Source organism: Oryctolagus cuniculus, chromosome 11 (assembly GCF_051225735.1).
Source record: "Oryctolagus cuniculus isolate XC-2025 breed Fujian yellow rabbit chromosome 11, ASM5122573v1, whole genome shotgun sequence".
NCBI classification, from domain to species: domain Eukaryota; kingdom Metazoa; phylum Chordata; class Mammalia; order Lagomorpha; family Leporidae; genus Oryctolagus; species Oryctolagus cuniculus.
The window spans coordinates 104,712,362-104,737,356 of NC_142877.1; the positions used below are offsets into that span (position 1 = coordinate 104,712,362).

At 45.4% G+C, this 24,995-nt stretch overlaps 1 protein-coding gene and 1 long non-coding RNA gene across 3 annotated transcripts in view; both read left to right on the plus strand.

Annotated features, from left to right (window-relative positions):
- Window positions 1–1,096: 1,096 nt before the first annotated feature.
- On the plus strand, window positions 1,097–7,945 carry LOC138844420 (uncharacterized). Its single transcript, XR_011380229.2, has 3 exons — window positions 1,097–1,129; window positions 7,215–7,336; window positions 7,659–7,945. It is a non-coding gene; the product is annotated as an uncharacterized LOC138844420 (long non-coding RNA).
- A 2,783-nt stretch (window positions 7,946–10,728) lies between these two features.
- Window positions 10,729–24,995, plus strand: part of CHPT1 (choline phosphotransferase 1) — a 35,190-nt gene continuing 20,923 nt past the window's right edge. For both annotated transcript variants that reach the window (XR_001793389.4, XM_008256976.5), the window contains exon 1: window positions 10,729–11,017. Coding sequence is in view for 1 of the 2 variants with exons in the window: in XM_008256976.5 (XP_008255198.1) it covers window positions 10,745–11,017 (273 nt within the window). In the remaining variant the exon portion in view is untranslated. The remainder of the gene's footprint in view (window positions 11,018–24,995) is intronic.

Sequence of the window (24,995 nt, forward strand, 5' to 3'; positions counted from 1 at the left end):
CTGCTCGGTTCCTCTTGGCAAAAGAAAAGAAAACCACGGGGAGAAGGCAAGAGAGCCTGAGGCACCTGCCAAAGCATCCCCACATGCTTGGTTATGACTGTGACCCATGGTTGTATTTTATTCCATGATATACAAATTTATTTTGACATAAAAATATTTTTTGCTCCAAGATCTTCAAATGGAAATTTGTTTCTCCAAGCATATTGTCAGGAAGTTAAAGGTTTCCTGGTCTGGGGAGCATGGTATTTCTTAGAAAATCTTCAGCACCCAGAGCAGGTATTTGGCCTACTGGTTAAGACATCAGTTAAGGGGCTGGCGCTGTGGCATAGCAGGTAAAGCTGCCGCCATCAGGTGGTGCCGGCATCCCATATGAGCGCCGGTTCGAGTCTGGCTGCTCCACTTCTTATACAGCTCTCTGCTATGGCCTGGGAAAGCAGTAGAAGATGGCCCAAATCCTTGGGCCCCTGCACCCACATGGGAGACCTGGAAGAAGCTCCTGGCTTTGGATCAGCACAGCTCCAGCTGTTGCAGCCAATTGGAGGGTGAACCAGCAGATGGAATATCTATCTTTCTGCCTCTCCTTCTCTCTCTGTGTAACTCTTTCAAATGAATAAATACATCTTTTTTTTTTTTTTTAAAGACATCAGTTAAGATGTCCATGTCCCATATCAGAGTACCTAGGTTCAATACACAGTACAGGTATTGAACCAGGCTCTGGCTCCTGACTCCAACTTCTTACTAATGCTGGCCTGGAAGGCAGTATGGGAAACCTGAACTGAGTACCTGGCTCCTGGCTTCAGTTTCAGTCAGGGGCATTGCAGGCATTTGGGGAGGGAACCAGAGGATTGGAGTGCTCTCTCTCCGTGACTCACATGTTCTCTCTCTCTCTCTCTCTCTCTCTCTCTCCCGAACACCCCTCTGCCTCTCAAATAAATTTTTTTTACATCTTTAAAAATGTGTTGTTTTTTTTTTTAAATCAGGTGTGTACAAAAGTGTTTCGTAGTTTTTAAGTCTCAAGACAAATACCCCCAACCCTCCACCCACAGCCCACCCTGCTGTGATGGTATTTCTGGTAATCCACCCATTTTTCCCTTACAGGAAGTTAACGGCTCAGAATAGACCTCCTACAGTAAGTATCATCACTAACAGACTGTTTAGGATAGAGACCGAGAGAAGCTAACAAGCACGGTTCTTTCTCAGTGAGGTTAGTGAAAATCCCTACAACGGCAGTAGACTTCCAGCAGACACCACAACAAAGCACCATCAATTGCTGAAAGCTGAAAAATAGGTATTATTTTCAATAGTATTTCATTTTCTATTGGAAAAGTCTTTAAATTACATTAAATAAGTCTCTTTCCCCCCCACCACCAAAGAAACAGCCTAGTTTTTATGCCGATGCCTATCAACAGTAGGTGATGGCAAGCAGCCAAGGACGGGAGCAGCACAGTGCAATGATTGCTATCCTAGAACTCAGCGTAGCGCCGAAGTTGTCCACTGTGCCCCACGTGATTATATACAGCAGCATGGTTGAAATAACCGAGTAGAGGGTGACACATCCACCACTTCCACTTAGGTGATGAAAGCAGGTTTAGAGGGTAGATCAGTACAACAAAGCAGTAACTACCACCAGGACAAAGGAGACATTAATGCTCCCCTATCCCTATGCTGCAAGACTGTTGATTGTTGATCTGTATTGCCACAGTGCAAACAGAACGCGTGACAGAAAATGCTGACACTACAGAAAAGTCACACTGGGGAAGAAACTTTATCAGGAAATACTTCAGGTTGCCTTCTTCCCAGTGGAATCAGTTGGCTGATGATATTTATTTTAAAACAAGTACTAAATGGAAATGCAAATTTTTTAAAATCAAACGACCTCTACCCTGGAATTGAAATTCCTTGAACTAGAAAAAGTAATTAATACATCATAAAAACCAACACCTCCACCAAAGACAGAGAAGCAAACCTCAAGTACATTGTAGATAGTATATAGTTGGTATAAAACATCTTTTTTAAATATATAATATTTTAAATTATCTATCTCTTCCTTTCTCTGAAAAGAAGAGCCTCAAGAAAATTTGAGTCCTGCTGATCTTTCTCGTCCTTTAGTTGCCCCCTGAGTCCTTTCTTCCTTCTACCCATCCCCCTTCCAGTCGGGGCTCTAGGGGCTGGCTCACAGTGGTGCCCCCAACCCAAGACTTCCATGACTGTGCGCTTCAGTCCTTCGTTATTCAAAATGTGATTTCATGGCCAGCAGCTTCGGTCACCCAGGAGCTGTTCAGAAATGAAACTCTCTCAGGCCCTGCCCCAGAGCCACAAAGTTGGCATCTGCATTTTAACAAGATCCCTGGTGACTTTTGTGCTTATTTATGTTTAGGAGCCTGAGCTCCAACCCTCTTTCCGTCTAGTTCTTTGTGTGGATTAAAAACAAAATATTTTAAATTTATTTGCAAATCATAGAGAGGGAGAGGAGGCAGAGTGGGAGATTTATTCCATCCACTTGTTCACTCCCCAAATGCCTCAACAAGGGTTGCACCATGCTGAAGCCAAGAGCCAGGAATTGAATCTGGGTCCCCCGAGTGGATGGAAAGAACGTAAGTACTTGAGCCATCGCCTGCTACACTTTAGGGTGCACATTAGCAAGAAGCTGGAATCAGAAGCAGAGCTAGGGCTTGAATCCAGGACTTGAACCCAGGTACTACAGTGTGGGATGTGGGTATCCCAAGCAGTAGCTTAACCACAGTGCCAAATCCTGCCCCTTGCATGGGTATTTATTTGTGGCCATTCTCTCTCAGCTGTTCCAGAGGAAGAGCATTCCGATCAAGTATCTGCTCACAAGTTATTCCTGATAATGACCTAACCTAAATGTGTGACTTAACCTGTTACTCCTAAAAGTTCTAACCCCCAGGCAGGATTAACTCGTGGGATTTCAGGCAACCCAGCTTGCTGAAAAAGGAATTTTTGATGAAGGGGTTTTCCTCTAGTGCTCCTCAAATCATACCATGGAAAACACATTAAAACATTAGGATGCAAACTCATTAAAGGATAATAAATAAAGATGATTCGAGGATATACACAAGACTGAGGCATAAGAACTGTGTCTCTGAGGGAAACCAGTTTCCTTAACCTGAAATTGCAAAAGCAATTTCAGATAGAAAATATAATTACAACATCTCAGGGGTTCTATTATGAAATTTTGTTTTCTGATTTTGTCCAGCAACTAAAACATTTCTAAAGAGGAGAGTAAAGGTTTTAGTCAATCTATTGTGGAACATATTGTATTTTGTAAGCTACTATAGTCCCATTAAATTTGGACTGCAGAATCTCAAAGTACAAAACTGTAAAAACATAAATTAAATCAAAGTAAATGAAATAAAAGTGAGACTCTACACTACAGAGCCAAGGTAATCATAGTTACTCCAGTTTGTAGGTCTGAAGTACAGAATTCTCAACACTTAGCACAGGTACCTTGACTCCTTGAATTGCACTATACTGCAAGTGCATCCAGGTTCTTGATTACAACCTGTGCCTTTTTTTAAACCAAGGTAAGTCAGTGGGTTTTTTTTCTTTTGCTTGTTTATTTTATTTATTTGAGAGAGAGAGAGAGAGAGAGAGAGAGAGACATGGAGAGTGTTCCCATGTGCTGGTTCACTACCCAGATGGCTGCAGCTACCAGGTTTGGGCCAGGCTGAACACAGAAGCTAGAAACTCAATCCAAAACTTCCCATGTGGGTGGCAGGGACCAAGTATTTAAGCCATTATCTGCTGTCTCCCAGGGTTGCATTAGCAAGCAGCTGCAGTCAGGAGCCAGAGCCAAGACATAGACCCAGAAACTGTGATACAAGAAGAGAGTGTCCCAGGCAATATCTTAATCACAGTGCCAAATTCCCACCCCAGTCAGAGTCCTTTTTTTTTTTTTTAAAGGATTTATTTATTATTTGAAAGGCAGAGCTAGAGTGAGAGAGAAAGAGAAAGAAAGAAAGAGAGATCTTCCATCCTCTGGTTCATTCCCCAAAATGGTGGCAACAGCTGGGGTCGGGCCAGGCTGAAGCCAGGAGCGTGGAGCTCCTTCTTGGTCTCCCACATGGGTGTCAGGGGCCCCAGCTCTCAGGCCATCTTCTGCTGCCCTCCCAAGTACATTGTAGGGGGCTGGATCTGAAGTGCAGCAGCCAGGACTTGAACCGGTGCTCCCATTTGGGATGCCAGCATGGCAAGGCAGAAGCTTAGCCTGCTGCACCACAATGCCTGCTCACAGTCAGTGGGTTTTGAAGTGGTTTATTTCACCATAGCTATATGTAATATGGCTACATGAGACTGTGCAACATTTTGTGGAAAGTTAGCTTAGATGTAGAGGATGTTGAGGAAGGCTTGAAATATGAGAGAAAGTTACACCAAAGAACCAGCAGTAAGACCAAGAGCCTAAAGTAAGATGTCCTTCTCCTTTGGGAAAGGAACTCAGTTTACCTAAACAATCAAATAAAAATTGATGTATGCCTATAAGTATGGATTTGTTAGATGTTATCAGAAGGGGAGGCTAGGTAAAGGATCATAGTGCTCTCTTTGCACTATTTTTGCAACTTCCTCTAAGTCTGTAATTATTTCAAAATAAAAAATTTTAAAAATGATGGCTGCTTACTGGGAACGAAGCATTGAGGAACACACTCAGTGCAGGGATTCTATCCTGGGACTCGTTGAGCTTGGTGCACAGGCAGGTCAACACATAAATAACTGATCAAAGTTAGACTGAGTTACAAGGCACAAAGTGTGGCAGCAGGAGGGATTCCATTGCAGGAATCTGAGTAGTCGCCTTAAAGAAGGTGGATTTTTTTTTTAGATTATGTTATTTATTGGAAAGGGAAAGTTAAAGAGAGACAAACAGAGAGAGAAAGAGAGAGAGGTCTTCCATCTTCTGGTTTACTCCCAGAAAGGCTGCAATGGCTGGGGCTGGGTCAGGCTGAAGTGAGGAGCCAGGAGATTCTTTTAGGTCTCCCCTATGGGTACAGGGGCCCAAACACTTGGGCCACCTTCCACCGCTTTCCCAGGCACATTAGCAGGGAGCTGGCTCAGAAGTGAACAGCAGGGACTCACTGGTGCCCATGCAGGATGATGGTGCTGCAGGAGGCAGTTTAACCTGCTACAACACATTATCAGCCCCAGAAGGCGGAATGTTTTGAGGTGATAAGGGTTGGAGAGTACTCTCTCAAGAAGGAACAAATGAGGGAGAGCTCAAGGACCCATGGAGAATGGGAATTGGTCTTCTCTGAGGATAAAGAGGTTTGGAAGGTAAGACTACTAGGGTAGGTTAGGTGTTTAAGTGCCAAGCAAGGGAGGTTGGACTTTGTATTTAAACAGAGAAGACACAATGATCTTAGTATATTTAGGACAATAATTATTTATGTAATATTTAGAATGGATTGGAATGGCACAAAACCTATATGATATATAGAAACTTATCCATCTAAGTTGTCTAATACATATAATTTAGTAGGTGGCATTTGGTAGTGGTTACGAGCGTAGGTGCAAGAATCCGACTGCATGCACTCCAATGCTGGCTTTACCATTATCCTAGATGTAGTGGGCAAATTATCGAACCTTGCTATACCCCCAATTTCCTCATCTATAAGATGGGGAAAATAATGGTAACCCCAATTTCTCAGCATTTTTATTCAGTTAAATAACTTCTGATGCTTGGAACAGTGCTTGGCATATGATAAGAATGCATAAATGTGAGCTACCATGTTCACTTAGGAAAAGGAAAATTTGTATACATCCGTCACTCTGCAATAAACCATGATAATAGAAAGGACTCATTATACAAGCGGTGAAATAATAGGAAATCTCTAACCTACTTTTCTTTGATAGTGGAATATATTATATGTAGTCAGGTAATGGGATAGCTATGCCTTAATATATTTTGAATTATAATGCCACATAACAATATCATAGGCCATAGCAGACCACATATATGATAGTTGTCCCATAAGACTATACTGCCCAGAGGAGGGAGTTATAGCACAGTGGCTTAAGCTACCACTTGGGATACCTGCATCCCACAGTGCAATGGCTGAGTTCCAGTCCTGCACTTCCAATCCAACTTCCTGCTGTCACATACCCCTAATGCAGCAAGTGATGGCCCAAAAACTTTGAGTCCCTGCCATCCATGTGGAAGACCCGCATGGAATTTCAACTCCTGACACCAGCCTAGCCCAGCTCTGGCTGTTGAAGGGATTTGGTGAGTGAACCATCAGACAGAAGATCTTTCTCTTTCTGTTGCTCTGCCTTTCAAATAACCATAAGTAGATATACTTAAAAAAGATTATATTCCCAGTGATGTCAAAACCATCTTATTTTGTGGGATATTTGCACAGTGACAAAACTGCCTAGTGACATATTTCAGAACATACAGTCAGTCATACCCAATGCACTGCTGTAATTGGCTATTTCCCCAAATTCACCAAAAAGGCACAGGGGAAAAAAATCAGCTTAGAATATGATGAATATTAAAGAAAATGGTCCTTCTTAGCTTTATTACTTTCATTACTTTTAAACTACTATTTCCTATTTGCAAAATAAGATGCAAATATTTATGCCACACATGTTCATAAAGTGAACACATTACTATGGACCCAGCTTAGAAACTGTGGTTGAGGCTGGCACTGTGGCTCACTAAAAGCTAAATCCTCCACCTGCGGCACTGGCACTCTGGGTTCTAGTCCTGGTTGGGGTGCCGGTTCTGTCCTGGTTGCTCCTCTTCCAGTCCAGCTCTCTGCTGTGGCCCGGGAGTGCAGTGGAGGATGGCCCAAGTGCTTGGGCCCTGCACCAGCATGGGAGACCAGGAGGAAGCACCTGGCTCCTGCCTTCGGATCCGCGCAGCGTGTCAGCCGTAGTGGCCATTTGGGAAGTGAACCAACTGAAGGAAGACCTTTCTCTCTCTCTCTCTCTCATGTCTAACTCTGCCTGTCAAAAAACAAAACAAAACAAAACAAAACAAAACTTGTGGTTGAGAAAGCTTGATGGCCCTCTCATCTCATTCTTCCACTTCTCAATAGTGGTAGAAATTTTAGCAGGCAAGCGGGTGATCTCACTTGTAGCTGGCTGTAGTAGCCAGAGGACTAGGGCCCAGCCAGTGTGATGAAGCAGAAGTAATGCGCACCATCTAGGTCACAGCTTTCAAAGAAAGGGTCACAGCATCCCTTTGGTTTCCCCCCTTCCAGTTGCTTGGGAGTTGTGCCCAGTCATTTTGACCTTAGTGGCAGACTAATAACATGGGAGAAATCGGTGTCCCTGATAACAAAGAACTGCTGTGGCAGCCCTGGATTATCTACCCAGATATTAGGTGAGTAGAAAATAAACTTCTATCTTGTTCAGGTTGCAGTAGTTTACCTTACCATAGCTTAAGACAATCACTAATACCTTTGAGTCCTCCTGTGTGTTCCTCTGCAATCTCATCTTCCTAACTTTTCATCAGGAGTTATCACTATCTAGAATTGTATAACAATGTTTTTCCTTTTATTCTCTGCTTTACCACACATGTTCCTAAATGCAGTGTCCTGCATGTTTTCAACCTCTATGCAAATAAATTCATACTGGGTGTATTTTCTCTGTTCTCTGTGACCACGGACTGAATAGTGTCCCTTCCCCCACTGTTTCATACACAGAAGCAGTGTGATAGGTAGAGCCCTTGTGATGGGATTAGTGTCCTTCTAAGAGGTACCAGAGAGCTTCGGTCCTTCTTCTTGCTGACCCCCAGCCATGTGAAGATATAAAGAAAAGCGGCGGCAGGATCTACAAGCCAGGAAGAGATCCCTTACTGGGAAGCCAGATCACCTTTCACCTTGGACTTTCCAACCTCCAGAACCCTAAGATTTCTGTTGCTCGGAGCTACTTAGCCCAGGGTATTTTGTTATGAAAGCTCAACCTAATACACCTGCTTTTTTTCACTCAACATTGTGCTTGTGAAATTCATTCATGTTAATATGTGTAGCTAGGGACTGGGTTGTGGCGTAGCACGTAAAGCCACCACCTGCAGTGCTGGCATCCCATACAGGCACTGGTTCGAGGCCCAGCTGCTCCACTTCCAATCCAGCTCCCTAGTTTATGGTCAGGGAAAGCAGTGGAAGATGGCCCGAGTCTTTGGACCCCTGCACCTGTGTGGGAGACCCAGAAGAAGCTCCTGGCTCCTGGCTTTGGATTGGCCCAGCTTGGGCCATTGTGGCCATTTGGGGAGTGAACCAGCAAATGGAAGACCTCTCTCTCTCTCTCTCTCTGCCTCTACCTCTCTGTGACTCTGCCTTTCAAATAAATAAATCTTAAAATAAAAATTTTAAAATATGTAGCTAGAGCACATTAACTCCTCACTACTAGATTCAACTTGGATTATAAGTTAAATTACATGAAAATATCACAGTTTACTTGCCCATTCATGGTGGATATTTAGGTTACTTTCAGCTTTTTGTTATATCTACAAAGGTGCTGTGAATACTATTATTGTATCCCTTAGGATACAATGTGCAAGAATTTTTCTAGATATTCTCCTGGCTATGTTTCCCAGATAATAAGATTGTTTTACAAATTGCCGAACCCTCTATTTCTCCCTTGTTAACACTTGTGCTTAGGTAGGCCCTGCGATGAAATTCTGGCCACTGAGATAAACAAATGTGTCTGGGATTTAGGGAAAGTCCGCTGAGTGGTAGCCATCACTTTCCTAGCCTCTGCCTCTTTGCTGCTCTTTAAAATGCAAACAGGATGGCTGGAACCCTAGCTGATATTCTGAATCATGAAATGACGTAGTAGACACAAACCAAAGATGTTAGACTAGAAAGACAGAGGGCTTCCTGGTGACCACGTTACTGCCATACCACCCTGTACTGTGAGTTATAGACTTCTTTTATGAGAGACAAATGTGTTTCTATTTTGATTACATTACCATGGTTTAGGTTTTTGCTATAGGTATTTCAACATAAACCCAATGGATTATTTTTCTTATTATTTTTAAGCGTTCTTTATGTAAGCAAGGTACTCTCATTGTGGATTTTATGGAAAATATCTCAATTTATGGCTTTCAATGTTCTTGGTGCCTTTTGGTGTACCTTAGAAATTACCTTCAATGTGTCTGAGTTTGTTAATCTGGGACTGGATTTTTCCTTGAATTATTCATGCCACTGGTAAATTAAAGAGTAGTTCATCCAAGTTCACTGCACATAAAGCCTGCAGAGTTAAAAGTGATCTCTGTCATGTTGGTTTCTCCCCTGTTTGTCAGCATCATTTTTCACATTGAATATTAGGAGACGTGTCCAGTGAATGGTCTACGGGTACTCTCACGCTGTTCCAAGGCAGCGGTATTGCCAAACTTTCTGTAATGGACCAGGTAGAAAATACATTAGTCTTTGCAGGCTGTATGTTCCCTGTGAGAGCCCTGCTGTCCTCGTAGGGCGAAAGCAATCAAACAACGTGTAAGGAACAAACATGGCTTTAGTCAAAGCACTGAAATCTGAACTTCATATCACAAAATATCATTCTCTTGATTTTTTTCCCAATTATTTAAAATCGCAAAAATCATACTGAGCTTGTGGGCTGTAGGCTGGGTTTGACCTGCAAGTAGCCGATTGTTGACCTCTGCTGTGTGCAGCTGTGGGGCAAGATGCATCTACTGGTACATGTTGCTCAAACCAAGTATCTTGGAAGCTTGGTCTTGTCCTATTGCCTTAGAAAAACGCCTGGAGGTCAGAACTGGGAAGGGAAGAGCAAGGTAAGCGACAGGTGTGTCTCAGGCGGTGCAGTATGTCGGGTTTATGACACACTGTCTCCTGTCCAAATGGCTGCATTGTGAGGTAAGGGGCTGGGGAACTCCCATTGGGTGACAAGTGAGCCTGGTCCACGCCGCCGCGGTGAAAGGACATTCGTGCATTCTTGCCCTCTATTGCAGGGCAGAAGAGTGCGTGAAAAAGTTCCATCGTGGTTGGTTTCGGATGCTCTGAAAATCAGGCCTTTGGGGTTCAACCATTGAGTCCCCTCGTTAGTGTTTCCAAGCTTTGATTTTTAATTTCAAACCTTAGTCTCCGAACCTGTGGTAAAGGTTCTCTTAGAACCTAGACCAGCAGAAGGTAGGGCCGCCTGCCTCCATGTTGGACAGAATTGTTTACCAAGCGGCACAGATGGGGCCATCATGTCGGCGACCCAAGGCCTGCAAACTCGTGTCCTTAATTAAAAAACAAAAACAAAACAAACAACAAAAAACCACTCCAACTCCTCAGGCGGCGTAGTCCTCCACAGGTCGGCAAAGCCAGAACATGGGCACTCCGAAGCGGTGTGCCCACCTCCCCCAGGTGGAGGAAGTGGCTCTAACCATCCAGCTAGCGAGAGGACTTTTCCCCAGGACCCGTTATCAGACAGCCAGGACAAGACACCAGCCCTTGGAGACAGGTGCAGGCGGCCACCGGGCAGTCGGGACCCGCGCGCCCACGGGAGAGTTACGGAGCGCGAGCCCTGCGGCGACCCGCGGGCGTGTAGGGGCGGGCCCAGGCCCCGCACACCTCCCACGCGCGGCCCCAGCCCCGAGGCCCCGCCCCCACGGCGGCCCCACGGCTTGTGGGCGGGGGCCCCGGGACCAGGGGGCGGCGGCGCGGCCTGACCCCATCGCGGCCGCGCGGGCCGGACCGGCGCAGGCCCCGGCCGCGAGCCCCACCCCGCGTCGCTCCCCGCCCCTGGGGGCCGGCTCGGGCTGCGCTCGGGCCCGCAGGCGGCCATGGCGGCGGGCGCCGGGGCCAGGCCGGCGCCGCGCTGGCTGAAGGCGCTGGGCGAGCCGCTGAGCGCGGCGCAGCTGCGGCGGCTGGAGGAGCACCGCTACAGCGCGGCGGGCGTGTCGCTGCTCGAGCCGCCGCTGCAGCTCTACTGGACCTGGCTGCTCCAATGGATCCCGCTCTGGCTGGCGCCCAACTCCATCACCCTGCTCGGCCTCGCCATCAACCTGCTCACCACGCTCGTGCTCATCGCCTACTGCCCCACGGTCACCGAGGAGGTAGGGCTGACCGCCCGCCCGCGCCCCGGCGGCGGCCGCGGCGGACGGGAGCCTCCAACTGCCCCCTCGTTCCCCGCCCGAGCCCGGCCCCTCGCGCGGCTCAGCCTTCCCGGGGCCGTGGAGGGGCGGACGCGGCCACTGCCCCCCTCGTGCAGTATCAGTCCCGAGCCTCCCGGGGCCACCTACGGGCTGTCATGCCACTGCCCCAGTCCCGTGACCATCCGGAGCCTCCACCGGACAGCGGAGGGGCGTCAAGGTCATTGCCCCACGCCCAGGTCCGTGGGTCCGTGCAGTTGCTCCCGGGGGCCGCCAAGCCCTCCCTCCGGAGCCAACCTGTGGATGCACCGGCTGCCCGGCGGGGCGGGGCGGGGCGGGGCGACTCGGCGCGCAGCGCCTGGGCACCCCCACCTCCATCTCTGACCTGCCTGGCGCAAGGACTTGTGGCCGGGTTGGCCAAGCCCAAGATGCCCTTTGGACATTTGTATAATCGGTTTCTCAAAAGGGTGTGCTAGTGAACTTGAAATAGCTGGTAGCTCTGATCAAGTGCAAGTTACTTTTAAGAGGCCACTTCCTCTTTGCTTCCCTGACTTTTTCATGAAAAGCACACCAGGACATTATCGAGGCAATATCATCCTTGTCATCACTACACAGGGATCAGAGAAACCAACCTTTTTGTTAGCGATCATTGTGTTTGGGCCATGTTGGAAGAGTAAAAGGCGTTGGACAGCTGATAATCACCAGGCCCCCCTTGGGCTGAGCGAGGAGAGGGATAGGCAAAAGGTGGGGTTCCCTACTGTCTGTAGCTTACTGTATGTAGTACATAGGATAAATATTAAGTGGCTTATTCTGCGACAATGCTTTCTTTTCTTTGCCCTCCAAATAGTGAATTACTTTGTAGTCATATTTGAGTTTAGGTGCTTGGAGGATTAGTGGGGATTCAGGTTGGATTACAGGGATGCAATGAAAAACAGTTCTGCCCCCATCCAATCACACGTTTAAATATATATATGTATATATATATATAAAATGTATATATATTTGAGGGAGCCTGCATTTGTCAATGGATTGATGTGTTTATTGTCCAGTTCTTAGCAGGCATTCACTTGGCTAATCATTGCCATATTGTTTAAAAACGGTAAACTTCTTTAATATTTGTTTTTCGTTGCCTATTCCCAGAATTTCCCAGAAGGAGAGTGTTAGAATGGAAAGATCGTTGGGGCAGAGCAGAGCGCTTGGCTTCTTATCTGGCTGGGCCACCACAGACCTATGCCCGCCCAGCCGATTTCACAAGGAGGCAGTGAGGATCGAACGACAGATGATATGCATATGCGATGAAATGGAGAAAGCTGTGATTTGCCGCACAAATTTAAAATGTTACTTGACACACAGAAAGTGGTACTGTTATTAAACAATGTCCTGAAAATGCCTAATAGAAATTAGCTTTGAGTGGGCCTAGGTTGGCCTAAAGTGTTTGGGTGCTTCTCCGGCCGGCCAATTGTGTTGTGGGCTCTGCCTTGTTATTATTCATTTAAGAAGCACTTTTGAGCACTTGCTAAGAGCAGGGCATGCAGACAGTCCAGTAGCTTTTCCTTAGGGGAGTAAAGGGCAGCCTTGTTGAAGTAGAACATTTCTAATTAGTTTTTTTTTTTTTTTTTTTTTTTTTTTTTTGACAGGCAGAGTGGACAGTGAGAGAGAGAGACAGAGAGAAAGGTCTTCCTTTGCTGTTGGTTCACCCTCCAATGGCTGCCACGGCCGGCGCGCTGCAGCCGGCGCACCGCGCTGATGCAAAGGCAGGAGCCAGGTGCTTCTCCTGGTCTCCCATGGGGTGCAGGGCCCAAGCACTTGGGCCATCCTCCACTGTACTCCCTGGCCACAGCAGAGAGCTGGCCTGGAAGAGGGGCAACCAGGACAGAATCCAGCGCCCTGACCGGGGCTAGAACCTGGTGTGCCAGCACCGCAAGGCGGAGGATTAGCCTAGTGAGCCATGACGCTGGCCGTCTAATTAGTTTTTAGGCTTATGGAGGTGCTTTTCAACAAAGACAGAAAATTGAAATATAACCCAACAAGGGGGTTTCGGAGTGAAGATAGGAATGTGGGAGTAGAAGCAGGTCGCTGCATAGGCTGCTCAGTGGCTGAAGCAGTGAGGGGGAACCCTGACAGCATCTATAAGGCTCCTTTGAGAAAATCCCAACACCAATGTGAAAGAGCATGGCGGTTTCTGGCTGTTTGACCTTCAAAGCCGTAGAACTCATAAGCGACAGGACCAGGGAGGAGTCACACCGAAGTGGGCCTGACTCCAAAGCTCAGACTCTTCTTCCGACGTCCTGCCACCTTCCGACTTGGAGTTCCCACCTTTCTCTGCCCGTGTATTATATACACAGGTGTGGAAAGTGCTTTCACATCTTAGGCTTCACATTCGGTTTTTAAATTTAGGTGCTGTTATCTGCTCATTAAGGGAGTAATGCTGACTACATATCTGTATTAAAGTTTGAGATGTGTTTGAACTACTGTGTTGATTCCTGGGACTGACCATGGATAAAAGGAAACTAATAGAAAAAATTGCGATTTAGATTAAACTTCTGTAGTGGTGCTCCGAGATACTTCTGAGGCCCTTTCTGCTCTAAGCAGAAACTGCTTATCACAGCAAGGGTTTCTCTCCTGCAGGTCCCTCTCTTTTTTGCTTCCTTTTCCTTTCTTCTGTCCCGCTTATCCAACGATCTCTCATATTTCCACGCCCAGTGCTAAAACTCCCTGCTTACGATACTTCTTTCTTCCATGTCAGATCAACCACTTAATCCTCTGACCTCCCATAACAGTGACAATCATTTACATTTATTGAGTATTTACAGGCTTTATTTTAAGCGGATCTTGTTCTTTTATGTCATTGGATCTTCTCAACAACCTTTTGATTAGCTACAGTTAATATCCCTGTTTTGGGGCCGGCACTGTGACGTAGAAAGTTAAACCTCTGCCCGCAGTGCTTGCATCCCATATGGGCGTTAGTTCAAGTCCCCAAATGCTCCACTTCCGATCCAGCTCCTTGATAATGCACCTGGGAAAACAGCAGAAAATAACCCAAGTCCTTGGGCCCCTGCACCCACATGGCAGACCCAGAAGAAGCTCCTAGTTCCTGGCTTTGGCCTGGCCCAGCTTTGGCAGTTGCAGCCATTTGAGGAGTGAACAAGCAGATAGAAGATCGATCCATTTCTTTCTGTCTCTCTATCTTGCAAATAAAATAATTTTTTTAAATCCCCGTTTTATAAATGAGGAAATTAAAAGGAAATTCATCTCTCCTATGGTTACAAAGCTTTAAGTGGGGTTGTGTGCATCCTTACTGAGCTAGGACAGCCTACCAGATTTTAAGTTTATTTATTATCTCCTTAAGCATAGTGCCTTGCCTAAAATAAATGCATAGTAAATATTTGCTGAACTATTGACTGCATGAATGAAATATTACAGGGTAGTCTTGAGAGAGGATGGTTTTCAATCCTTACAGAGTTGTAGTAATTCTTGGATTAAATACTTACCAGCAGCTTGGCATGGGTAATTTTAAGGAGAGTAAGCAATTGTTAAGGCAACCAATTGGAGAAAAAAAAAAGAATTGAGTTGTCTCCTTCAGATCTTGATGAAGCAATTCTCCATGCCCACGGTGCTAAGTGTGGAGTCCCTGCCGCATCCCTTGGCTACCTAACCCTAAAACAGAACCACAGATTCTTAGAGTTGGAGAGGACGTTAGTGCTCATTTAATACAATTCCTACGTTTATCTAAATTCTAGCTCCAGCCTAGTAGGCATATTGTGTCCAACTGCCCCTTTACTGGCTTTCTCCCTCAGGCCTGGATCTCAAAAACATCTTACGTTTGCTCAGTCTTTTCCTACAAGTTCCCCTGTTTTTATGCTTTAACAGTGGATCTAATCGTGTGTGTGTGTGTGTGTGTGTGTGTGTGTATTTAAATTCCTGCTTTCCTAGGAGAGCTGCTTAGGACATGGTAGGGCTCTGCTGGGCTGATTCCAGACTCCTCTGCTTAGAACCTTGCCAGGGTTTCTGCACACCTGAGCCATCATGACTTTTCCCAAACCCTGGATCAGGACTCCGTACACAGGCCCCCTTGTAATTCACTTTCTGCCAAAGACTGTAGCTTTAGTATTGGCCTTGTGGAATGTACTGGCAAATGGACTCACGTTGGTTCAGTAAAGTCGCTTTCTCCACTGTGAAACCCTCAGCCCATACCCCTGTGGAGCTGGTGGAAACTGACCCCATTGTCTTTTACTTATTAAATGTTTCTGCCCTGCTTTCTCTATCTTGGTGTATGTAAATCCATATTTGTGTCTCTGTTAAAAGTGTGTTTGAGGCAGACAAGTTCCTAGCTTAGGACCAGGTCAAAAGGTGTTGAATATCACATTTATTAGTTTATGAAAGTTGAATCAAAAAGCAAGTATAAATGAAGAAGTCAGAAAGACCTTAAGAAATGGTTTATATCTGTTTAAATAACAGATCATGGTTGCTTTTGTACCATATAGTAAAGAGTTAATTTGTTGGGGGAAAATAAAGTAGGCAATCACCTGTCGATTCCAACTCAGATTTTTTTTTATAGGTTGGGTTTCCTTGAGATTTTTATCACCTACTCCTTTATTTTTAATTAAGTCATTTATCACTCCTCACTTATTAAGACAGGGCTCTTGTAAGGGAGTGACCTCTGTCACTCTAGGGAATTAAAGTTCCAGTAGCAGGGCCGGGACGAGGTGAGGCAGACCCAGGCCTCGGGTGTACAGAAGCACTTGCCGGCCAGGACAGTGAATGAATGCCTCCTTGAGTTCTGTGGCCCAGGTGCCTCTCACCACGCCCTCGGTCCACGCTGTCCGGAAGAGCAGCTGAGGGTAACGTGGAGGTAACCTCCCCGGTCCCTTTGATTTCTGTGGCTTCACCATACTTGCCAAGGAACAAGCCGTTTCTCCTTTAACATTCCGGTTCAAGTGTGGCCGAAACAGGGCCCTGAGGAACACAGCAAGTGTAAGCCCCTGGTGCATAGCGCTGCTGCCGCTTGGCTCCCCTGAGGTTGAAGGACGGATGGATTTGCCCGGAGAGTCCGTTCGCGCTGCCCTCCTGTTCCCTTCCCCACAGTGAGAGGCTGGCATTTTCAGCAAGGCCCCTCTCCAGCTACGGGTGTCTCAGGTCAGGAGAGCGCCCTTTGGCCCTGCACCACCGGTTCTACTACCTTTGTGCAGCGAGCTTATCACCTGCTGCGTTGCCCATTGCCCCAGTGGAGGCTTTTCCTGAGCTTCACGGAGGAGGTGGGGTGGACGCGGGAGTCCCTAAGGCCTTCCTGGCTGACTGACCTGACGGTCATCTTATCTGTCAGATAAGATTCTTTCTTCTTGGCAGCCTGCTAACACTTGAAAGCCACTAATCTGTCCTCTGCCGGCTTCCTTAGTAGTTAGAACTGGTTTGTTCCTATATGTAAAGGACCTTAAACACTGTGTATAGAAAATTTTTTTTTGAAACCTGTGCATAGTTTTTTCATCACATATATTTCCACGAACTTTTTTTTTTTGAAAATTCCCCTCCCCCTCTCATAATTTGAATGTTAAAGTGTCTTGTGGCTTAGGTTGTCCAGGTAGAAATGTTTCCATCCTCTTTCCCTTGAGACCTCCTCCTACAAACAAATAGAATAAAAGAAGGAGGAAAAATGTATAATGTAAAGGAAAACCCATTTTTTTTGAGCTTTATAACTGAAAAGTGCTACACTCTTCATATTCTCATCTATTGAAAAAAACCACATCTTTGGCAGATTATCATTCACTTTTATGAAGTAAAGTGATTATTATTATTGAATCATTGTTTACAGGCAAAAGAGAAAGGGCAGTTGTCATTTTAAGATAAATAAAATAAAATACCATCATGATTCAATTTCCAGTGTTTAAGCTGATAGAGGAATTTAGTTTCCTTTTATGCTTTTTTTTTTAAAGATTTATTGATTTGAAAGTCAGAGTTACACAGAGAGAAGAAGAGGCAGAGAGAGAGATCTTCCATCCGCTGGTTCACTCCCCAGTTGGCCAAAGACCAGAGCTGCGCCCATCTGAAGCCAGGATCCAGGAACTTCCTCCGGGTCTCCCAAGCGGGTGCAGGGGCCCAAGGACTTGGGTTGAAGTAACACCTTGACAGTAGGGACTCCATTTTGGAAAACCTGAGACTCCATTCTGGGAAGGTGCCCACCCCCACCCCCCCCCGCCACGCCGTGAGACTGGTCTGAAACTATGATCTAAAACAGTTAACAATAGCAGTCTATTACATCACACTTGGCAGTGCACAGAAACCCCCTAGCATGATCGCTTAAGCTTGGAAGTGGATAGGCTGCACCTGGGTTAATGATGATAAAAATGCAATTTGTCTATGTCCTACATTTGATTAAAACCAATACCTGGATTAATATCAAGATTATAATTGGAATTGTTAAGATTGTAACTGGTGTTGTCAAGATTATAATTTATACTAGTTTTGCATAGGTTTTAGGTCAGCTTGACCCCTGTAACCATGTATTCCCCTCCCGACTTTGCGGTTTTTGCCTATATTTATAAACCCTGTTGCTTTGGGCTTCAGGGTTGAGAGTTCTTTAGGGCATGAGCCCACTCTCCACCGCTGGCAATAAAGGACCATCAAAGTTTATCAGTGTGTGGTGCTGCTTTGTTTACACTCGCTCAGTTGCAACAGGGTCATCTTGTACTGCTTTCCCAGGCCATAGCAGAGAGCTGGATCGGAAGTGGAGCAGCCAGTGCTGTGGCACAGCTCTGGCCGTTGCAGCCATCTGGGGAGTGAACCAGTGGGTGTAAGACCTCTCTCTCTGTAACTCTCTTTCAAATAAATAAAATAAATCTTTTTTTATAAAAAAAAAAAAAAAGGAAGTGGAGCAGCTGGGACTTGAACTGGTGCCCATATGGGATGTCAGCACTGCAGGCAGCGGCTTGCTCACTATGCCACAACTCTGGCCCCTCCTTTTATCTTATACTGGACAGCATTTTGTACCTTTACAAGATTATGAAAATATAGGAGCAAGCGCTGTGGCACAGCGGGTTAAAGCCCTGGCCTGAAGCACTGGCATCCCATATGGGCACCGGTTCTAGTCCCAGCTGTTCCTCTTCTGATCCAGCTCTCTGCTATGGCCTAGGAAAAGCAGTAGAAGATGGCCCAAGTCATTGGGCCTCTGTACCCAAGTAGGAGACCCGGAAGAAACTCCTGGTTCCTGGCTTCGGATCAGCACAGCTCTGGCCGTTGCGGCCATCTGGGGAGTGAACCAGAGGATGGAAGACCTCTCTCTCTGTCTCTACCTCTCTCTGAAACTCTGTCTTTAAAACAAACAAACAAACAAAAAAACAGTATAAAGAGAATATAGATTTCCACATATGTAAGAGTTTGAGGTGGAAGCCTTGATTCTATAAGAATTCTTCGTTTGTTTACACTCATTTTATTGTAGATTTAAAGATCTTAACTAATTATTATTTGAAGAAATGGCAGGCTCCCTCTGTGAAACCTTAAGACTGTATCCCTGCGCTTGGTTAAATCAGGTTCTTACTTCTTTAAGGAGACTACTTCAGAACTTTGCATTTTTAACGTATTGCTGCCACCTATGAAATAATGTAAAACCCAGGAAGCTGTCATAGAAACAGTGCATTGTTATAAGGCCATGAACACCATCCCCTTCTGTGGTTTCTTCTGTTGGGATCTTGCGTTAGCCGGAGATACCAGTGATCTGATGAGCACACCTGATAGGGTAGAAAGCCTCCTTTATTTGCAAAGCAGCTTTAATGTTGAAACATTTGTGAAAGGCATATTTTTTTAAGTGGAATACATAGGATCATACTGACTAGAGATAGGCACATTAGCATTCTTTGATTGCTCCTTGGGGAAACATAGGTAGACAAGGACGTATACCAGACAGGGCACGTGAGTGCTTTGCTGAATTGAGTGAGAAGAGTGTTTAGGAAGGGAACAGCCATAAAGCAGTCTCAAGTCATAAATAAACCCACAAGCTAGACATGAGGACTGGGGCTGTGCTGAAACTGATCTATTGCTTGCAAGAGCTTGTGTTCATGCCATGAACTTCTTCTAAGATTAGTTTGGGAGGGGCGGCCAGAGAAGCCTCCAGAACATGACGGCCCTGCCCCGGTTGCTCTGCTATACACATTGAATGAGCATTTTTGCACAGAGACCTTTTTTTATCGCTCTTGGTCCCACATACTGTGTGCCAGTCACTGTGCTAGGGGACTAAAAATGTGACAGTGAACAAGAAAGACACTCAACTTCCATCAATTCGGCCCTAGAAAGTGAAATACTTGGGTGAGGAGAGAGGAAAAGGGAAGAGACAGTTGGTTTTGAGTTTTGGTCTGGAGGGAGCTTTGACTGGAGAGTGGTAAGCTGGTGCTATTTTCTCTCTGCGATGTAGAGAGGTAGGGAGTGGCTGGGTTGAGGGCAAGGAGAAGACATAGACGCCCCGTCTCTCACTTGAAGATTTTTAATTTTTTTTTTTCCACTTATTTGAAGGAGGTGGGGGAAAGAGCTTCCATTCACTGGCTCATTCCCCAAATGCCCACAACACCCAGGGCTGGGCCATGCTGAAGCCAGGAGCCCAGAACTCTGTCCAGGTCTGCCATGTGTGTGCCAGGAACCCAAGTATGTGGGCCATCGTCTGCTGTCTCCTGGAGTACACATTAGCAGGAAGCTAGACTGGAGGCCGAGTAGCCAGGACGCAAACCAGGCTCTGCTGTGTGGGCTGTGGGCGTCTCAAGCTGCAGCTTAACCACTGCACCCAACGTTGAAGAGCCCTGGACCCACGGAGTCTTTCCCAAAGAATGCTGAAGGGTATACAGGATTTGGTCAGAGGTGCTGTTCACCTGTGCGTGCTTTCTGGAAAACCAAATCAGATATAAGATGGAAATCAGCTAGTAGACTATCAGGCTCGCCGTCTGCTTTCTTCCAGTGTGCGCTTTGTGCCTTTGAGACTAAGGTAGAAGTGGATGGCTTCAGCGCTGTCAGTTTATTTTGTTTATGCTTCTGTAAACAGTTGCAGTGTTTTGTTGTAATTCTCAGAAAGCACTATGGACGTTTTAAAACTAGAATGTAGCTTTCTCTAATCTTACAATGAATAATAACAGCATGCTAGAAATAATTCAACTAACTAGAAAAGGTAAACTTTCCCCAGTACTTATTTTTATACAGCTGTTTTTCAGTGGTGTAACTGAAAAGCAATTTAAATTTATTAGTGGAGCTTTTTTCTTTTAACGACTGGGAATTATGATTTTTTTAAAGATTGATTTTATTTGAAAGGCAAAATTAGAGAGAGAGAGAGAGATCTTCCATCTGCTGGTTCACTCCCCAAATAGCTGCATCAACCAGGGCTGGGCCAGGCTGAAGCCAGGAGCCAGGAGCCAGGAGCTTCTTCTGGGTCTTCCAAGCAGGTACAGGGGACCAAGAATTCGGGCCATTCTCCACTGTTTTCCCAGGCTCATTAGCAGGGAGCTGGATCGGAAATGGAGCAGCTGGGACTCGAACTGCTACCCATAAGGGATGCCAGCGTTGCAGGAGGCAGCTTTACCACTATGCCACAGTGCCGTCCCCAAGGGAATTATGATTCTTAGTCATTATTTTGTTTTCTAGAATAAGCTTATATAATATTATAATCTAATATAGTAATATAAGCATTCCATGAAGTCACATCAGATTCATCATTAGAGAAGTTACTACTTAAGTTACCATACAGCCTTGTATTTGACTACCATGTAGACTTTAGGGAGAATAATGTAGGTTGGTGTGTTTGCTCTGGAGGATTTCCGTGGTATTATGTTAAGTTCTTCTTCTTTTTTTTTTTTTTTTTTTTTTTTTTTTAACAGGCAGAGTGGACAGTGAGAGAGAGAGAGAGACAGAGAGAAAGGTCTTCCTTTTGCCGTTGGTTCACCCTCCAATGGCTGCTGCGGCTGGCGCACCGCGCTGATCTGAAGGCAGGAACCAGGTGCTTCTCCTGGTCTCCCATGGGGTGCAGGGCCATAGCAGAGAGCTGGTCTGGAAGAGGGGCAACCGGGACAGAATCCAGCACCCCGACCGGGACTAGAACCCAGTGTGCCGGTGCCACTAGGCGGAGGATTAGCCTAGTGAGCCGCAGCGCTGGCCTTCTGTTAAGTTCTGATCTTAAAGGACACAGTAGATGTTATGAAAGCTATATAAATAAGAATTTTAAGTGGTAGGCGTCTGACATGCTGAAAAAGTCCTGCTATTTGGAGTAGGCTCCTTCTCTGGCAGTAGTCTGGTATATTGCTATGATTATCATGCACAAGCTGCATCCTTATGTTAGAATATATTTGTATTAAAATTGTAAAAGAAGTCGCATCAACGCTGGAGTTGTGTTGAGGTGGTTCTGTAGGTCCCGCCTCCTGCAGGAGTTGCTTCTCTGTCCGTCCTCTGCAGGGGAAGACTGGAAGGGAGGGGCTACTGGCCTGGCCCCGCATCCCCAGCAGGTAGGCTGTCTGCAGAGATGGCAGGTCAGAGACTGGTGAGAGCCTCCACCTGTTCGCACCTGCGGTGGGAGCCACAGGGAAAGGGAAGGTAGGTCTGGCTCCTGGGCTTCGGGAAGGCCGGAGAGGAGGGAACAGGTTCCAGCAGACCAGTGTGCCTTTCTGGGTATAGGGGCAGGAGGCCAGGGTGCTGGCAGGCACTGCTCTGGCCTTCACTGCCGCTTGAAATTGCCTTGTCGGAGGGGAATGTGCTGCTCAACAGGTTTGCAAGGAAGAGTTCAGATGAGGCGCTGTGTCCAGGCTGCAGCCCCTGGCGTGACAGCTCAGTCTCCAGAGTCAGGAGACCTGGTTCGATTGCTGGCCCCAGGCCAGCTGCAGGCCTTGGTAGGAGCGATACCTCTCCCTCCTTTCACTCGCGTCTTTCATCACAAGCACACAGTAATAACTGCCCCCTCTCTGAGGGTGTGGGTACCGTGGTAATCTTGCCTCTCTCTGGTCATGACCTGTGGATCAGGAACATGGATCCAGAAACTGTACTGAATAAACCTTTCACTTTCAGACTCTGCCAATTTTTTCTTTTCCCTCTATTTAAATCCCTAGCTCCTCGTGTATCCCGATGAAGTAATGTTGCACTAGGGATCCTGGCTTGATTTCCCTTCTCTGAACGAGGGGCAGAATGTGATCTGGGGGCAGGGCTACTTGCAGCGGAAGATGCCTCAGCTGGAGGGTTTGCTCTCAAGCGCGTCATTTAAGGAAAGAGGGATAGAAATAGACGATGGGGGGAAAAATGACATTTTATGTCACCTCATGAATTTTAATAACCTCAGTTTCTAATTGTACATATATTTGAATTATAACTTTGCTCTCCCAATTTAAGCAGTATGATTTTTCACAGTAGGAAAATAGGTAAAAAAGTGCAAGTTTGAAAAGGGTTGGCTGGTGCCGTGGCTCACTAGGCTAATCCTCTGCCTGCAGTGCTGGCACCACAGGTTCTAGTTCCAGTTGGGACTAGAACCATAGCTAGATTCTGCTCTGGTTGTTCCTCTTCCAGTCCAACTCTCTGCTGTGGCCCGGGAAGGCAGCGGAGGATGGCCCAAGTGCTTGGGCCCTGCACCTGCATGGGAGACCAGGAGGAAGCACCTGGCTCCTGGCTTCGGATTGGCACAGCACGCTGGCCGTAGCGGCCATCTGGGGAGTGAACCAACGGAAGGAAGACCCTTCTTTCTATCTCTCTCTCTCACTGTCTAACTCTGCCTGTCAAAAAAAAAAAAAAAAAAAAAAAAAAAAAGGAAAAAAGAAAGAAAAGGGTTAACAAAATTGTTCCCTGCCAAAACGTTTACTCTGTAATTCTTTCAGAAGATTCTAGGTGGGTTGTGTAGTGTTTTGTTCAATGAGTGTGTGTGTGTATTTTCTTTTTTGTACTGCCATCATGATATCTCAATTCTAGTTTTTAGCTGGCTGTTAAATTGTTTCGTAGTTTCCAGATAAGCCTTTGAAAGCGTACTATTCAGAGCTGAATGTGATATTTTCATATGCATTTTCATAATTCAGGTTAATTCTACTCTTATTTCTAACATATACTGCTTTTCTATTAAAGAAAAGAAACTTAATAATTCCTTTTAAACAATTATTAGTGCAATCATTAGTGCTTGGGATGGAGTATTAACTAACATTTTTGATAAGTTTAGTTTATAGTAAACTTGTATTTACTTACAAAGATTAAGGAATGAGATAGGTCAGATTGGTTGGGTATTTGCAGAATTGCCACATACATCATACATAGGTTGGTAAGGTAAAAAAATTATATTTGCCACTAAAAGTATTCAAAACCAATTTAATGACAATAGCTGACCTTTGCTAAACACTTACTAAATGCCAGCATCTGTGTAATTAGCAATCTAAGAATGTTTGCATCAGATACAATAAAAGTATTAATCACATCTTTGAGATGAGGTAATCAAGGCTTAGAGAGTTTAAAACACTTGGCCCAGTCACATGGCTGTTAAAAGACAGAGCCACAGATGGCAAAGTTTAACTTAAAAATTCTAGTCCTTAGCAATTTTGCTAGCCTTTCCTCCAAAATGTGTAATTTTGGGCTGACCATTTGTCCCAGGAAGAACTTGTAGTAGCTGGAATATTGGGTAGAGTTCTCAACAGTGTATTACTTTAGCAGTGGGCACAAAAGAGTCCTAGTCTGAGGGCTTCTCTGGAAAACCTTTCAGAACTTGAAGTTCAAGTTCAAAGGGATCCAGTTAATTTACCGGTACCTTAACTGCAGCCAGCATATAGTACATCTTAGGGAAAAACAACGTAGCACCCCAAAATATAAAATTCACAAGGTTTGACCTCTAATAAAAAATTCCCAATCATGCAAAGAAACAGGAGAATAGGATCTACAACTAGGAGTAAAATGAACCAATATAATCAGATCCAGGAATGACAGGAATAATAGACTTAGCAGACGGAGACATTAAAATCATTTTTATAAATATGCTGTTTGTGTTCAAGAAAGTAGAGGAAAGTATGCATATTATAAAAAGCCTCCCATGAAATCTTTTTTTTTTTTTTTTTTGACAGGTAGAGTTATAGACAGTGAGAGAGACAGACAGAAAGGTCCTTCCATTGGTTCACTCCCCAAATGGCTGCTATGGCCAGCGCTGTGCTGATCCAAAGCCAGGAGCAGGTGCTTCCTTCCTGGTCTCCCATGTGGGTGCAGGGCCCAGGCACTTGGGCCATCCTCCACTGCCCTCCCGGGCCACAGCAGAGAGCTGGACTGGAAGAGGAGCAATCGGGACTAGAACCCAGTGCCCATATGGGATGCCGGCACTGCAGGCAGAGGATTAACCAAGTGAGCCATGGCACCAGCCTCTCTCCCATGAAATCTCTAGAATTGAGAAACTACAGTATTTGAATTGTGAACCACAGTGTAAAGTCAGTAGCACATTAGATACTGCAGTAGAAAAGATCAGTACATTTGCAGACTACCAATGGAAACTGTCCAAAAGGATGCATGGGAAAAAGAACCAATAGTAATTGAACTGGGCATTGATGATCTATGGGGAAGCAAAAAGCAGCCTACCTTAACTCTTATTGGGTCTCACAAATAAGGGAGAGGGTATGACATAAAAAGTATAAGAAATAATGGCTGGGGAATTTTCAGATTGGATGGAATCTATATATTTATATACCCAGGAAGCTCAACAAACCCCAAGTAGAATAACTACTTTTTTTTCAAAACCCACCAAGGCATATTACAATCAAATTACTGAAAACCAGTGATAAAGAAAAGACAAAAAAAAGACAGACTACTTGAGAAAAATGAACAGCAAGCAGTCAGTAAACATGAAAATAGGTCAATTGAAATGATACAAGTTGATCTATAGAAAAAAGACGTATTGACCATCCTTTTGTGATAGTCTTCCTAGATGTATTCCACTTCCCCAGGGCCCTGTGTGATGACAACAGTGGTCACTGGATTT